General features: G+C 37.4%; 2 protein-coding genes across 2 annotated transcripts; both read left to right on the top strand.

The window, feature by feature from the left end:
* The first annotated feature begins 13592 nt into the window (after positions 1–13592).
* On the top strand, positions 13593–14491 carry LOC108049969 (uncharacterized protein DDB_G0282077). The gene has a single exon (XM_017131398.2). It carries the CDS (start codon positions 13767–13769, stop codon positions 14223–14225), a length of 459 nt encoding a protein of 152 aa, XP_016986887.1. The 5' UTR covers positions 13593–13766; the 3' UTR covers positions 14226–14491.
* Positions 14492–16165: 1674 nt separating this feature from the next.
* On the top strand, positions 16166–17576 carry LOC108049965 (farnesol dehydrogenase). The gene is made up of 2 exons (XM_017131394.1): positions 16166–16755; positions 17228–17576. The coding sequence occupies exons 1-2, from the start codon at positions 16180–16182 to the stop codon at positions 17402–17404; spliced, it is 753 nt and encodes a 250-aa protein (XP_016986883.1). The 5' UTR covers positions 16166–16179; the 3' UTR covers positions 17405–17576.
* The last annotated feature ends 331 nt before the right edge of the window (positions 17577–17907 follow it).

Here is a 17907-nt window from a genome sequence, read left to right as displayed (position 1 = left end):
CCGAGCATTTGGTTATGCCATTCCACCCAAAAACCCCCCCCAAACCCCCCAACCCCCCAAAGCCCCCATCAACCGATGGCAGTCAATTAGCCGACATCAATAGACACGCCCCCTCGACAGGAGGCCGCCCACTTTGGCTGTCCAGGATCATTCGCCTGCTGTTGCGTGCATTTAATGCGCATTAATTGCGCATAATTAAATTTTCTACAATTTTATTATGCACTTTACATGGCAAATGCTCAACATTAAAACCAGATTAAAGTGGCAGAATTAATGGCATACTGATAGTTTTATTTCTATTTTTTTTTCGGCATCTTCGTTATGCTGGGAAATCAGCTTTTTAATGAATAATTTGTAACAATAAAGCGACATTTTCCTTTTCGCATTTTCTCGACCATAATTTTCCATCGTTCTCTTTGTATCTGTCATTTAACACAAATCGTGTCAGTTGCGCTGTCATTGTTGTCAATGTTATTATTATTATTATTATTATCGCTTTTGTTGGCCGCCTTTCTCTTCCTTTTCATGTTTGCCAGTTAAATTTCTGAATGAATATTTAATATCATTTTAATGCGGTTTAAATGCCGTAAAATGACTATCACACAAAAGTATTTACGTAGTTCGTTTCAGGGCTGTAATGCAATACATTTTTTGGGAAGAAAAGTATACAAACATAGTATACTTAAGCCTTACGAAATTCAACTTATTAAAAAGTAAACAAATGAAACTATATTTATTGGCTTTCCATCTAAAAATGCAGTTTTAATCTGTTTTACAACTATGTCGTTCACTGTTAAGCCTTTTAATGAACATGTACATATTCTTGTTTTTAATCTGCTTCCCCCAGCTAATCCTGTTTAATTATCTCTAAAAATAAATATGGGTTGAAAATAAACACATTCAAAAATGGTATCTCCATTTGAATTTATAAAAAGGTTGAGTAATATTATATAATATATACCAAAAGATAATTTTTAAAATTATACTATACAAAAAGTAATTTTTATATTCCTATTATAAAGAGTGGTTAATTTCTAAATTTTGATTTATATCTTAGACATTCATCAAAAATCATTAGAAATCAATTGTACTATTCTCTATAGAATTAAATACATAATCTGAAACAAACTTGGTGTTGAAAAAAAAAAAATATCTCCTAATTTTGTCCTCGAATATTATTTGCTTCAAATCCAATTCATTTTCAGGCCACTGAATGACAAAATTTGTAGCATGCGATAAGCAGCAAAGTGCTTCGCACCCAGGGAAATTCTCTCTGCCGAACGTTTCGGCTGGCGGCGAGGAAAAGTCCCAGGCGCAGGATATTTCCTTTTGCCTTTCCTAATGCGGTGCCTAGCACAGCTGGGGAAGGGGGGGTGTCACGAGTGCGGGGGGAGGGTGTCTGTTTTGGAGGTCTAAAGAGGAGAAAATGCTGCTGCTGCGTTGAAGCTGTTCGAGCATTTTACGCATATTTTTGGCGCCGGTAATATGTTCCGTTGTCTCTTCATGCACCCAGAAAAATATTACAAAAATATGACTATATTTTCATTATTAATATCCCTCAATCCGATATTTTTAAAATCCTTCATTATTATAATTAAATTCCTTACAATTTCAGATCTTAGAACATTTTATTATTTTGCTTTTGCTGCAGTTTTTTAAAAACGTATTACAACATTTTTTGTTTGAAGGGAATATATGATTATTATCTACTATAAAATTTATAATCTTAAAGTAATAAAAAATAATTTTTATTTGTTAATGTAAATTAATTAAAATGTTTTTAAAAATTGTTAATAATTTGAAACTTATATTTTTATTATTATTGCATTTTATTTAACTTCTTAGAGACCCTTTTTATATGGTTACGGTCAATTAATTGTATCCAATTTGCTGTGTTTTTCTCCCTGTGTATTTCAGCATGACTGAGTTGTCTCTTTGGGGCGCTGGAATGGCTTCCTTGGCGAACGAACGAGTTGAGCTTGTGTTCGCTTGGCTAATTAAACATTTGACAATTATTAATACATTTGAAATGGTTGCAGTGAGAACGAAAAAAGAACTGAGCAAATATTTAACAGCTGCTCAACGCACGCACACATGTGCACATATGGAATGCGTACCGCCCACCGCCTACCGCCCACCACCCCCCTCTGTGCCAAGTGGGTTGACGCCTTCCGAGTGTTTGCTGCTGCGTCATTAAAAGCGCTGCCGCCGCCAGTCGCCTTTTATTTCCAAAAGCGGGAAACAGAGGGAGGATCACTGGAAAAAGCTCTAATTTCATGTATTTGTATGCATTGATATCATTTCAAAATATATGAATAAATTACTTCTATATTATTCAAAACGAAATTTTAATTCCTAAAATACTAATTTTTTTAAATACTCATTTAAATAATTTATACAACTTTTTATTTCACTTAATCAATCAATGATGAATGAACTTTAAAACTTTTTAATTTTAAAACCATTGATCAATGCTTTCGATAAAGTATTACCAATTTAAGGGGTTTTAAACAAAACTGATGATTTAAAAATTTTTGATATTAAAGGATCAAATAATTTGTTTCCAGTGTAAGCACCCAGAGAGGTAAGTAAAATAAGACGAAGAGAGGAGAGTGACGGCTTTTCACTTTTGTTTTTATTTTTATCACATTCTTATTTGCTGTTGCCGCCATTTTAATTGCTGTTGTTGGTTCTGTTTCTTATTATTATGCTAGCCTTGCCTCCTCCCCTTTATCACCATCTTAGGTTGTCTTTCGCTTCGTTCCCTGTTGCCTGGCATAAATCTCTCGGCCAACGAGGCGTATGAATAACAATCCTTCGCTAAATTCCGCGCCTTACTTTTATTTCACTGCTCACACCTTTTTAAGCTGCGACAACACAAAGTTCAGGTTAATAACAAAATGTAGGTATACAAACAACCTTAGAAAATTTAGAAAGGATACCTGTTAGGTATCACTGACTACCCTGATAGTTATAAATATTTATTAAATATTATATTTAATTAAAATTATTACACACAGGTATTTGATATACCAATTCCTTCAAATAAAACGTTATTTAAAAAGTAACATTGTCGAATCACTATTTTATTGCCAATATGAGTTGCTTCATATGTGTGTGTGTGTTTACGGCTTTAATTTCCATAGTGGCTTCCAAAGAATCACAAATATTCTTTCCCAAGTTCACATGCAGTTTTGTTTGACCATTAGCAATTCCAAATGAAATTCATATATAATATAGCAAGTTAAGCCATTCAATTACCCTGTAAATGGCGTTACAGGCATACTTAGAAATTTAACAACATAACCAAAAATAAATGGTACAAATGACGTTGTTAGAAAACCCTCTTTTAAAGGTCTAAAAGCTTTAATTTGAGATTTTTTGTTTTCATTTATAATTTTGGATAATAAATTACTATCTAAAGATACTAATTTACCTGGGTAATTCGTGGGTCCATAATTTCCTGGGCCCCCAACGAAATATCACCGCCATCCTGGGCCACTCTCAATTATTGTTTTATCTGCTCGTTTCCATTTGTGTTTCCATTTCCGAGGCACTTTTATGGTCGCGCTCTTTTGCTTGACTTGACTTGGCCCCGCTCCAAGCCCGGGCCAACAGCAAGGTCACCCCCACCCACCGAAACACCCACCCACAACCACATGGCTACACACGCATGGGCTTAGGCATACTTGGAGTCTAATCAAGCCCAAAACCTAAACAACAAAGGCCCTGGAATGGACACTGGACTCAGGGAGGCGGGAGTGGGCGGTAGTGGGTGGTAGTGGGCGGGAGTGGGTGGTAGTGGGCGGTGGGTGGTGGATGTTGGCTGGAGGACAGGTCGGTCCTCTTTGTCAAATGTGTGTCATGACCTTACGCACAGACCAACTCACAGGCGGTGACAACTGCCAAGTTGTAGAGGCGAATTAGGAAAGCCATTTTTATATTTATAAAAATGATTTGAAAGGCAATACATTTGAATAGCTGGAAGCATTGATAAACAACTTTGTTAAATCAGATTTTAAATTAATTGTAACTATTACTTGATATAAGGAAACTCGTTTTCATAAAAAGATTACGAATTCCATGAGTTGCTTATTATAATATAGAAAAGTCGTAAGCCTTAATTAATTCATTATTTTTAAAAACAAATAAAGAACACAAAACAAACAAATTAAAAACAACTTTTACTCGGATAAAGCAAAGTGAGATACAATTTAATAAAAAATAAATTTTACAAATCTAAAAGTTAATAAAGTCGAATCTATTTTAAACAATTTTTGTTGCTTGTTTATTAAAATCGTTGCAACACCTGTGTGAAAAATTCATAAGTCTGAATTGCACTTGTTTATTAGTTCATGAACATCTTGCCTAAGCAAATATTGCGCAAATTTAATTAAAAGAATTTTGATTAAATTAATGTGCCATTAAAATCGAAATATTAGTTTTCATATTTGATAATTTGACATATTTATGGACAAATGGGAATGTGTGATTTAAATTCAATTAATAAACTAATCGAGGCTAAAATGCAAATGGAATTGGCAATTAAACACAATCAAGATATGACCTAAACTGAAATGAATTCATGTTTGAATGATTGTGATTGAGGCTGAAAATTAAGAACACACAAGGACGCCTAATAAAAGAAATCAAGTATTCAAATGTGCTGCCATATTCTTCGCAGCCATTTTCCCATACTGATTTTCCGCCGAGCCAGGCAAGTGTTCAACCGCATCTAAGATAGCACTCAGGCCTCAGCCGTCTTTGCCACATCCTTGCCGCCCTTCTCCTGGCCCACATAAGTGTGCTATAGATCCTGGCAGAATGTTAATCCAATCCCATTGCGGTTGCTTTGTAGTATCCGTGGAGGGGGGCGACGTGGGTGTTGGGTGTGTTGATTTTAGCTAACAAAAACCCAAAGGCATGCATTCTCTTAACCCTCGTCTAACCATCGTCTTTAATGTATTTTTCAAGTCAACAATTATTTGAGCCTATATCAAATTAAGTAGTATGTTCAATTCATTTTTGTTTGCAACATAAACGCTTTTGAAAGAAAAAGAAACAAAAAAGAGAATGAGAACATTTTATGAAATGTGTTCGCTTACACGAAAATATAATCATCTTTCTTCGCAAGACACACTCATGTGGGAATTTGAAATAAAATAATCAATTAAATAAAATATTTAGTGAAAATACTACATACCCACATAAGTCAATTGATACTGCATCCTGGTGTCCAATATAAGTAAAATGGTATCACCATATATCTATTTTATGTATATAATATAACATAATAATTTATTATTTACAATCATTTTCGTTTCGACTTTCTTACCTCATGAAGAGATATTTTTGTTTGATTAACAAAAAGTCTTAAATGAATGTTTCGTATACTTTTCAGTTATCAAGGGGTTAATCCAAGCTTCGTCTTTGACTTTTGCTAATGAAATAGTCCTGTGTCTTTCTGCCAGTTCGTGTGTGTTTGTTTTTCAGGCCCAACAAACAAAAGCGGCAGCGGAAAAAAAGGGTTTTCTTCTTGTTTTGTTCGCATTAAAATTCAAAATACGTTCGCCAAAAGGCAAAAAGCCAATTTCAACCTTCGCTGCCTGACAAAATTCATTTGGCAATCGACAGCGAATCCGGTCCGAGCTTTTCGTGGGTGTCTTAGAAGGCGAAATAGGGGGTTTTCCGGAGTTTCCCGGATTTCTCCAACTGAAATTGCGGTGTCTCCGCCTCATGCATAGTCAACAAGCGAATGCTGACAGACCTTTTCCCAGTTCTACGCCACATCAACTCCCTTCCCTTCACACTGAAAAATATAAATAATTAATAAATAAGGCTTATCCTATTTTATTTAATAATGATTGCGAAGAGAGACACATTTAAATTAAATGACTTTATTATTATATAAATAAATAGGGAACATCTCTAAAGAGCTTGCACGAACTACATAAATATTAAATAACTCTTTACCTATAACAAACAAAAATGTTTTTGATATAGTAAGCCAATGAATGCTGCTCTTATTATAAATTATATTTTGACGTAAGCTGAACATGGTTGAAAACTTCCGTAAAAAATATGACAAATTGCTTTTCTGGTTACAAACTTATTTTTCAAGACGTCTATGCTGAAGCACCTTTGAAAATTAAAAAAAAAAATTTTCTCTGCATTCTTATTTTTTTCCTTTTCTTCCCTTTTATCCCTCTCCTGACTCCGATTTTTCCTTTCGATTCGATTCGTTTGCAGTCCACCAAATTGTTTGGTTCGTTTAGTTTTCCCTCTGTAAATGTAGTCAGCTGACAGCTGTAAGCTAAAAATTGCACGCACCAGCAGAAATACCAAGTATGGAGTTTGGTGCGAAGGGAGTTTTGATTCTATGCAAGTTGGTAACAAAAAGTTTTTACACCCATTCATCTCTTTCAGAAGATACCTTAAAATAATTCATTATAAGACCCCCTTCGAAATCAAACAAGAAATGTAACTAAAAAATATCTAGACATATAAATAAGTTCAAAAATGTAATCATAATAATAATAAGAATTCATTAAAAGGTAACAAGCTTAAACGACTCTTGAAGATAGCCAAAAAAGGAATCGAATAAAACGTTTTTAACAAACACCACTACAAATATAGTTAACCTTTAATATGTTAACAAGTGTTTCTTAAAAAACTGGGTATAAATTAGTCGCCACTCCATTGTTTTTTTTAGTGCGTATGTGTGTCTGTGTTTGGAGGGGGGAGGGTGGTGCTTATCTGACATTTACGCATTGCAAAAAAAGTGGAGGCGATGAGAAAAAAGTTGGCTATGTTTCATGAAGTTTTGCCATCAATATTCCGCCCCCACCGACATCCCGCGACCCCTTAACCCCTTGAAGCCGGCATATATTTCTGCCTTGATTGTGTGGGTCGCCATCCAGAGAGTGTGTGTGTGTGTTATGAACACGTTGTGGCGATAAATTTTGTCATGCTGCGTTATTGAACCCCTGAACCTTATAAAAATTTATAAATGTCAGTAAACTGTTGAAGGTCATCAAGCAGACCTAAACAGACGCTCTCAAACTACGAAAAAATGTAGATGAGGAGCAGGACCTCCCAATCCTGAAATGCCTTTCGGCCGGCTTTTGCCCCTAAATAGGTTCATTTAAAGAGTAGGAACTATGGATGATCCTTGGGGAATTTATCTTGCATTTTATTGAAGCGAAAAAGCGTATTCCTTCAATACAAGTAAATGTTATTGAAATGCGGTGAATTATTTCAGCAACCTTTATTGACTTACTTTGACTTATAGCTTAATAGTAATGATAAATATATATTTACTTTTTATTGTTTTAAATTATATTTATATTACAGTTACAATAAAATATAGGTTTTATGAGTGAGCAAATGATATTATATTCAATAAGATATGTTTATAAAAACCTAGTTAAAGTTGAATCTTTGGCAGGAAACTTGACAATAGAGGCCACTCCATTTCATTGTTTGCGTGAAGCCATTGAAATCGAGTAATTTCTATGCAAAAGTGACCAGAGATATTCAATTTACCGAGGAGTGGCTGAGCATATCCTGGCAGTCCTTCCACCCCCCCGGAAACCTTTTCCCCTCTCGACAAAGCCAGTCGACTAAGCTAGTTAGAAGCTATTTCAGAAACTATAAATATGGAAATACTCACTTTGGTGCCGCAATGCCAAGCAAAAAGAGCAGAAAAACGTTGCGAGAAATATATGTAAGTGCGAGTACACTGGTAAACTAGCGAACTAAATATAAAGTGGGAATTTTTATACCTTGAAGTGAACTAAAAACTATTATTTAAGAGAAGAAAAATATATATTATTGGCCTGCCTTCCAAACATTCTATTCCCACTGATCAACTTTTGGACACCGAAATAAATGCTCTTAAATGTCGAGAGGTTTCCGGTTCACTTCCGATTAGCCCCAGAATTTCTTTCTCTGTGGATCTAAGCCTGGTCAGGGATGCCGGGTGACAGGGGAGGTGGGGGGGGTGGTGTACTGGATAAAGAGGACACGGATGCGGATGAGGATGAGGATGAGGACACGGCACAGCTGCCGCACCACGTCACTTGAATGCGCAAACACAAAGACTCGCATATGAGGCGAGGTCGGACTTGGCTTGGATTTTGGCCCGGGTTGAGCTGAGTTTTTGAGCAGGACCTAGACTGATGGCGATGAGGACGAATGAGCTGCGACTCGAACACAATTCGCCGGCTCGGTGTCCTTGACGGAATCCTCTTTAACTGTAAGCTGCCCGGAAGAGCGAGACCCGACAGCTGATTATACACAAGCCCACACGCAGAGAATATCCCAGCAAGTTGCATTCATTGATTTGGAAATGAAGTTAAGAAATTGGTTTAATAGGTTCATTAAAAGTCACACATCCTTCATTTTCTATACTTATACTATAACTTTTGAAAGTAGCCACTAATCAACTTTTGTAAGCAATTAGAAAATAACATTTTGGTAAAACAATATATAGATAAACAACAAGAAACGTTTTAACTCTTAAGTATATATATAGTATAATATAGATATTTTATATTATTACAATTACTTAAGGGCAATTTATGTATATAAAACCTTCATTAAAATAACCTTGATTATTTTTACTATACGAAATACCCTTTAAATGAAGTACAGCGTACTCTCAAAAGATTAAAAACTCGGTAAGTTAAATATTTTAAATTATTATTATGATATTTGCTAATAGCAAAACTTATTTTATCTTAACAATTTTGTAGTACACAACCTCCTTTATCCTGTGAGTTCACTGCTTCGAGTGTGCACTGTATAATACAGTTTTTTTACAGTCTTTTAGAACTGGCAGCAATACCACTTATGTTTTCGTGCCCAACTGTCAGTGGCGGAGCTTTGGTCAGCGAAGGTCCTCACATGCTGGCCTCCCCAGAGGCTTTGGTCATTACAAATGGTCGGACAGTCCAGAGTCCTCTTCCTGGTCCGGCAGTAAATTTTTTGTTTTTTTTTTGTTTTTTGCACATCGTTAAAGATGTGAAACCGCCTGCTAAAGCTCACTCAAGTGAAAAATTTGAAAACGTCCAGTAAAATGAAATGAAATGCGAGAAAGTAGAAACACACAAGGCCGGGAAAAAAGGACGAGAATCAGAGTCAGTGGCCATAAACGGGGCTGAACACAAGCGAAAGCGGAAGCTCACGTACGGCATATTAAATAAATTGGCATGGCTATGTGATGCGGTATGAACCCCCTCCCCGAATTCCAATGCCCCCCCTCCCAAGAAAGTTCCCCGAAGCGGAGTGATTAGACGGCAGTCATTAAAGACCACCACAACTTGTTACCGGAGCTTAGCTACTAACCGAATTTACGGAATGCGGAATAGGGAGTCTCCGGATTTTACCACTGCAAATTAACATTATCGAATGTTGGCTCTGACTTGACAAACGACACTTGATATTTTTCGGGGCTACAGCCTCGAGACCCACTCCATTCGCCCGAGTCCAGTCCATTCGAGGGCCATCAATTGACACAGAGAGCACCGAAGTCAACTGGGCAATGCAAACAACAAATAAGGGAAAAAAGACTGGTTAAAAGTCTGGCCTGGAAGTCCCCAAGTCGATTGCTTTAATACTCTTAGATTTAGTTGATTCAAATTTATTTGAGAACCAAATACCAAATGGCATTATGTATAAAAATTAATATATATTATTTAAATTGACTAAACTTATGAAAAGAGGGCTGTAAAAATATATCATATATATTATTTTATTCTCCCTTTAAAAATATATTTAAAATTAAAATTTTAACGCTATTCGCAGAAAAAAACGTTCTACCAATTGTAAATGATTTTAACTCTTATGTTTAAAATATTTAAGTAATAGCTACATACAAAAAAATACTTTAGTGGCTTAAAGAAATAAGAAATTCGAGTTTTACAAAAAAAGAAGATAGAAAAGAAGGGCACAACCTGCAGGAAAACTCACAGGATCGGGAGCGGGAAATGGGAAAGTGCGCGGGAGAGTGAGACAAATCGGTTTAGCCTAACTGCACTGACAGCCAAACACAAACACACTTGCAGAGGCGCACAATTGAATTTATGTAAGCCAGAGTTCTACAAGCGAAGCACAACAACAAAAAAAAGCACGGAGGAAACGGAAAATGGGGCCAGGAAAAGCCACATGGAAAGGCGGGGAAAATGCGATGCTAGGGTGGAACAAAAAACGCCAGACACACGGAAAAAGTTCGACTGTTCGGAATCGGTGCCTGGGCATTTGTGTTATCGGTAATTATTTTGCCACTTTTTCAAGTGCTCTCACCACTTTCTCCGCTTTCCTTTCCCCTGCAACTATCCCCGACCCTTTCCCCCCATACGCCGTCCCTTTTCCACACAGTTAAAGTCCCCAGTCGCAGAGTGAACTAAGCTTATTTACCCATTTTGGCTAATGGCATGGGAGGAGCATCCATCGGACAGACAGAGAAAAATAGTGCTGGAGAAAGAGATGGAGACGGTTGGGGAAAGGGGGGAGAGGGACGGCTCGAGGGGGTTAGAAAGAGATGGGTAAAGTGGTCCACCAGAGAGGCAGCTGCAGTAATGCGATAAAACTACACTACTCTACAGTGGAGCGCCGAAAAGTGAATAACTAAATCAAAATAATTATTGACTGAGGTGAAAACTTGGTGATAAGTTTATCTCTACGTTAGTAATACAATATTACATAAATATTATATTTAAATAATTCACTGTATCTTAAGTCGCATTTCAATTTCTTTTCTTGTGATTTATTTTCTAGACACTTTCACTTATTTTGGCCCACTGTGCTGGTCCTTTGTCTTTGCCAGCAACTTGAATGTTTGCTGTTCGGAGCCAAAACAGAATGCAACTGCCAACATATTTGACCCAAGTGGGTGTGCCTCTACTCCTTCCCAGATCCTGTGCCTCCTCGAAGTCCGACTGTGGCATGCGTTTGTTTGCAGACTTGATGAACTAGGCTCTGGGCTAGCTGTCTTCCATCACCCAAGATCTGTTTTTCCTGCGACTTTCCTGCCGGCTTTTCCCCCCACTCCCCTCCGGCATATTTGGCAGCACATAATTCGGAATGGCCCAAGGTCAGGCCGTGAAATATTAACTCAGTTGATCACTCAAAAAAAGGGGCACGACTAGAATAATCCCGCCATAAATTGCATTGAAACAAACAAAGTTCGAAAAATAAACTCATGTTTTTATGTTTAAAATTATATACATTCCTAAACAATCTTAACAAACAAAAAAATGCTTTTAAATAATTAGTCACAAAAGCAAGTTTAAGGTGTATCATGTCTTATCTGATCCGCAATTGTTTTCTAACATTCTTAATCCCATATTATAAAAAAAGTGAAATATACATGTATTATAATTTACATTTAAATATATTTTTCATTTATAATAAATACTTAAACCTATAAACTAAATTATAAATACTTTTGATACCAAATCGCGAAGATTTTCCTCTCTGTATGTCCGGTCTGTGTGTTGCAATTTTAATTTTCCCACCCAGCTTTTCGGTTAATCTTTTCTGTGTGTTTTTCTGCGTACTTGTGTCGCACTTATGTATCATCGTTTGTTTGGCTCTGATTTAATACTAGCAATGACACAATGTTGACGCCGGCCGAGGACAGGCAATTTAACTACGATGTCGCCACTGCAGCGCGTCAAGGACGTGGCATGACAGTCGGATGGTCACCCAGTCGCCCAGTCACCCAGCCACCCAACCACCCACTCATCATCGCCCAGGACCACCCTGGTCGCCCCTCAGTCATTCCGTGTCCCATTAGGCGTGGGCTTTTGTCTTTGCTATCATTATCAACACCCTGCCATGTTGCGTTCTTTTTTTTCTCGGCTCGCTGCCTATTCTTCTTATTCTCAGGCACAGTTAAAGAAAAATGTCGGCAATCCAAGTCGGCACTCATAAAGTAAACGTTGCGTATACGCGATATCAACGCCCAAGTATTGCGTATACTGTGCAAGTTAAACGTTGCGTATACGCAATAGCAACACCTATATATTGCGTATACGTAATGCCATTACAATCAAACCAACAAATTATATTCTTGATTTATTAGAAACATATTTTATCCCCTAATCCACAATTTAAGTTATTTTATATAAGTTATATTATATTACTCAGCATTGATACTGCCAATTTATTACGTATACGTAACATAACAAATACAAGAAAATATGTACAAATGTATTTTAAACTTTTAAAATTAAAAACTTTTTATTTTAATTTTCAAAAATGCATATATATTTTATGTGGTCAATCTTGATCCAAGTAAAATATGTTTTCAAATATTCAGCTTGTTTAGTTTATGAGTTTCTAGCAGTGTATCTGATGGTTTATGAGACTTTTTGTTGTCGCTTATTTTGCTTTCGCCTTCGTTTCCACTCAGTTCAAGTGTTTTGCATTTTATGCTTGGCACAAGAATAAAGTGAGAATATGAATTGCCGAGAGGGAACCTTAAGAATACCCTATTAAAATGCCAACCATGTATGACTAAATCGTGTCAGAAATTCAAGTCGAAAGTCGATTTACCAAAAAAAAACTGAAAATGGCATAAGAGAAAATGGTTTATTTATGAAAAATCGTTATAAATGTTTCGTATTACTTTTAAAATTCACAAGCAGCATTCGAATGAAGTAAGACCGTAATACCCATTTGATACCCACTATGTAGACAAATGTTTGTTGCCACGTCTTCGTCATTATCATCTGCGCTGCATCACGACAGTTGGCGTCCTTTTTCAAAAATTAACACAACGCTGGTCACACGCCACGCCCCCCAGTCGCCCACCGCCCCTATTTTCCGACAAGGCTAAACCAAAAGAAATAGAAATAAGGAATGAGACATGAGAGCAAAGAAATAAAAATGAAAAGAAATGTCATTTATCACAATATAAAAATTGTATGCTAAATAACACGGAATGACCTGAATTAAAAGCGGAGCGGCAAAAACTGAATGCCCATTATGTGGATATTTTCTTGGGACGCCGTAAGCTGAGAAAATTAACTACCAAATCAGGTCAAGAAAACAAAAATTGTGAGGACAATAAAGTCTTCAGATGGCCGCAGTTTTCATTGAGTGCTCTTTAAAAAACAGTTTCTGCCAAAATTCTACCATAAACTCTGGCCAAATTATTAAATAAGCTTTAAAATATCCTTTTAATTGAGGTTGAAAAGCCAAAGAGGGATTTGATTTATACATGAAAGTACATCATATTTTTGTTTTTAATAAATAATTATTTTTACTTTCTTACCTCAACTTTTATCTTCATATTTGCTTAATAAGAGACTTTAAATTGCTTATTTCAACTTAAAATATAAAAGATGTACCTAAACTGATTCCATGACTAACTAGATTCAACTGAATCGGTACAATTCAAATGCCTAACTTCAAACGGCTTAAATTTGCTTTAAATTTCCATGGCCAACTTGTCTAAAAAGCACTTTTTTTAGTCGAAATTGAGAAATTTCCAATCTAGATGGCCGTGGAACCAAGTGTCAAACGAAAGGGCCAATGAGCCCCAGGCCAGAGCTCCAGATCCTCAGTTACACGAGTGAGTTCAAACAGTTAACAACGTTCGGCGATAAAAAATTTGTGCGGCTTTTATTTGGGCAAAAAAAAAAACAGAAAAAAAAATTACAAATCTCATCCCCGGTTTTCCAGTTTCGATTTTTTGTTTCCTACCCACCAATTTACAAAATTTTCGCTATATTTTTGACAGTTCCATTTCGCTGAAGATGTCGAACTCGTACTCCTACTGGAATGGCCAGCCCGTGAATGCACCCGTCTATCCGCAGATGGGCGACCTGATGCAGTCCTCGGGCGCCGGAGGATCTGGAGCGGCACCTGGCGCGGGATCAGGCGGATGGCCTGGTCAGGGAGCAGCTCCGGCCCCGTCTCTTGGTCAATTTGCCGCCGGAGGAGCCGGATCTGGAACTGGCGGAGTCGGTGTCCAGCGGGGCATGTCCATGCCAGGTGCCCAGCAGCAGCAGCAGCAGCAGCAGCAGATGGGCATGGGCGACTATGGGAACATGAGCTCGCCGCTCACCTGCAACCTGCCCACCAACTTCTTCGGCCAGGGATCCGCCCAATTCGAGCCCTGCATCGACAACGGCGAGGCCTTCTGCGCCTACAACGGCATGGACATGAGCATGAACTACGGCGGAGGCAGTGCATCCAAGGGCGGCTTCTGGTAGGGCCACACTGACCCACCCGAGCCCCAATACACAGCAGCAGCAGCACCACCACGAGAATTTATGGGAACATAAGGATTACAAGGAATGCAAGGAACACAACAAGTTATACAGCCACGTCCAAATGTACACCACAATGTATTGGTATCGACATACCCGATCCACTCAACTCCACTCCACTCATCTCATCTCCACTCCATCGTCTCGCCCCAACTACGAGGATCGGCTTCTGTTCAAATATATATTTTAATGAGTCCTTCCTGAACTAATGTGCAGTGTTTAAAATTGGGCGGGCTATCGTTATTCACTGTATGAAAAATTGTATTATTATGTTTAATAATCGCACAAAATAATACATAAACTCCTTCCCAATCCAAATTCCATTAATATATTATAAATTATTGAGTTCATAACAAAAACTAATATAAACCTCTTACTATAATACTTACTATAATGGATAGGTAGTAATCCATTAATAATACAATCAATACAAAACCTAAAATATTCATGAAGTTAAGCCCTAGTCAAGCTAATATAAACCTTAAAACAATGCAAAACAATATTTAAACAATGAAGTCGGCCGAAAGCCATAGTATCTAAGACCCTAACCCCTCCGCAACTTTAGTTTATAACTTTAAGCTTAGTTTGTAAATAAATAAACAATAAATAAAAGAAATAAAACGGCATATTTTTTCATTAGTAATTATTACAGAAAACTAACAGCGATACTATGCTCTCAACTATTTAATTACTTTTTGAACTGCAATAGGTACTATTGCAATAATGCAGCTATTTCTTAAACAGTAAACAAATGCAGCTTAAATGACGTAGATTAGTTGATAAATGATGTAGGGTAGCGGGTGTGTCTACATTTAAGTGCCTAATACTTTAAATACAATCCGAGATAAATAAACGTGCGGCTAATTGAATGTGGGAAGCGCGTTGAGAACGCGACTCGCATATATTTTATATGCAAATTATTTAATAAGCTAATGTGTGGAAAAAGGTATTATTATTACAGCATACTAAACGGTTCTCATTTATTCTCAGAGTCGGATTAATTTAATTTAAGAAAATATAATTATACGGCGAAAAGCGTTCGAAATTCCTATTTTCTTTTAATTAAGGAATGCTTTAATTTAAGTCATTTGTCTTAATGTTTATTCAATTGAATAAGATCATACAAATTATCCCGCACTTTTAGTTAATATAGTGTCTTATTTCGTCACATGATACCTTATTACCTCAAATTTGTATTATTAAGCTGAAACAGTTTACGAGTTTAATTGACCCAATTTCCAGCCTTATGATTATCCCAAGCAGTCTATATAAATATATGTTCTTTTTACGCCAATTAAAGCTTCCGAAACCCGATCTGAGCAGTATCGCTTCAGTATCGTCTGGCTGGAGTGGCCAAAAACAATAGAAACTATGCAAATACAATGCCGTCCCCCTTTTTTGTATCAGGGGGCGTGACTGATTGTCTTGGCGATGAGACGGCAGTTTCTCAGCACGCCAACCAAATGCACTGGCAAAAATAGTTATCTAATCACGAGATTAAAGTCTTATAAGATATATAATATGATTTATCCCATAACCGGCAGATGATTATTTTAAATCATTTTAAAACTAAACAAATTAGTTAAAGTTGACTGAATTTATAATAAATCGTTTTATTTGGGCCAGTTGATTATTCCATTTTAATTTATGTAGCCTCCCTCTTTTTTATCTTATGCAGAACTTCCTGGTAGAATATTTATTCGTTTAAATTTATAATTAAAAGGGGAGATTGCTTATTTGTTTCTCAGTGTAGTTGGCTTAAACTCGTTCGCAGAGCGGCACGCAACTGTCGCACCAATATAGATATAAACACCTATCTATCCCGACCTATCTATATATAAGGCGCACCTTCGGCTGGAGATCCAAGTAGATATCGGTGGACATTCGAGCGGACAACATGGAGCGCTGGCATAATCGGGTGGCCGTCGTAACGGGCGCTAGTTCGGGGATTGGATCGGCGATAGCCAAGGATCTGGTTCTGGCCGGGATGACGGTGGTGGGATTGGCCCGTCGCGTGGATCGCGTGAAGGAGCTGCAGAAGGAGCTGCCGGCGGAGAAGAGGGGCAAACTGTTTGCCGTGTACTGCGATGTGAGCAGCGAGAGTTCCGTGAACGAGGCCTTCGACTGGGTGATCCAGAAACTGGGGGCCGTCGATGTCCTGGTGAACAACGCCGGCACCCTGCAGCCCGGCCAGCTGGTGGACATGAAGGTGTCCAGCATGCAGCTGGTCCTGCAGACCAACATCATGGGCATCGTTTTGTGCACCCAGCGGGCAGTACGCTCGATGCGGGAGCGCAAGTTCGACGGCCATGTGGTGCTCATCAACAGCATCCTCGGGCACAAGACCATGTCGTCCATGGAGGGCGTGGTGCCGGACGTCAACGTCTATCCGCCCAGCAAACACGCGGTCACTGCGCTGGCCGAAGGATATCGCCAGGAGTTCCTAAGCCTGGGCACCCGCATCAAGATTACGGTGGGTTTGCTTTCCATTTCCCCATTTATTATTATATATATATTAATGTAAATATACACTAATTTATTTTTGTTTATCTTAAAAAAGCTTTAAAGGGTTTAATGCTGTGATTTCCATTTCTCTAATTTGAGTATTAACAACACATATTTACCCTCTTTATTATTTCCAACTCTTTACCACAGCTAGTTATCATTATGAACATGATATTTTTGGACACTTGGATATATTTTCCAAATAAAATTAGTATTTTTCAAAACTCTTTTATAAGATATTTTAAAGGAAATATTTCTATCTTTCCTAAAAACATTATCTCCTAATAACCTTTTCAGTAAATAAAAACCAAATGACTCTGTGGCTTATAAGCAACATATATTTATGTGGTGTATATAGATTTTAGAAATTAATTGTTTTGGTCTACTTATCATTATGTTTATCAGTTTATTATGTTTTTATTTACCTGATCATATTCCAGAGCGTCAGTCCGGGCGTGGTGGATACGGAGATCTTGCCGGAGAGCATTAGGATTGCCATCAAGGACCGCATGCTCCACTCCGAGGACATCTCGCAGGGAGTGCTCTACGCCATTGCCACGCCCCCTCATGTCCAAGTTCACGAGCTGATCATCAAGCCCCTTGGAGAGACCATGTAGAGAACTCCTAAGTTCTTGTATTTTTTTTTAACATTTTTTTCTTTAGATTAGTAGTTTGCTTTTTAAGTGCATTCATTTGTAATGTGGTATTTTTTAAGCAGATTGTTACAAATTTGCTTTGCATGTTTCGAACTTTTATTTCGCAATAAATCCGATTTTTAAGCACACTAAATAATACAAGCTTTTACCATTTTTAAAAAGTACAAACAGCTTCCATTTGTTTTTATGGAAAGAATTTGTTGGCAACATAAACATAAAATACTTTTTAAATTCACTCTAGTTATTTGTAATAGTTTCCACAAACTATCAAAGGAAATGCGTTTACGAATAAAATTCCTACCCTAAGATTGTTTTTGTTTCAAGCGAAAGAATGATGGTAAATATAAATACGAGGAACGGCAAATGGCTTTCCGCATAATGGGACTGCCAACTAATTGCCAATGGCCCTAATGGCTTTAATTGACAATATTTGTTGGCCGCCTGCACATGGCTGTTGACCAAAG

Source organism: Drosophila rhopaloa, unplaced genomic scaffold, assembly GCF_018152115.1.
Source record: "Drosophila rhopaloa isolate 14029-0021.01 unplaced genomic scaffold, ASM1815211v1 contig_3, whole genome shotgun sequence".
Classification (NCBI taxonomy): domain Eukaryota; kingdom Metazoa; phylum Arthropoda; class Insecta; order Diptera; family Drosophilidae; genus Drosophila; species Drosophila rhopaloa.
Note: the sequence above shows the minus strand (reverse complement) of the source record. Positions and strands in the feature narration are given on the sequence as shown.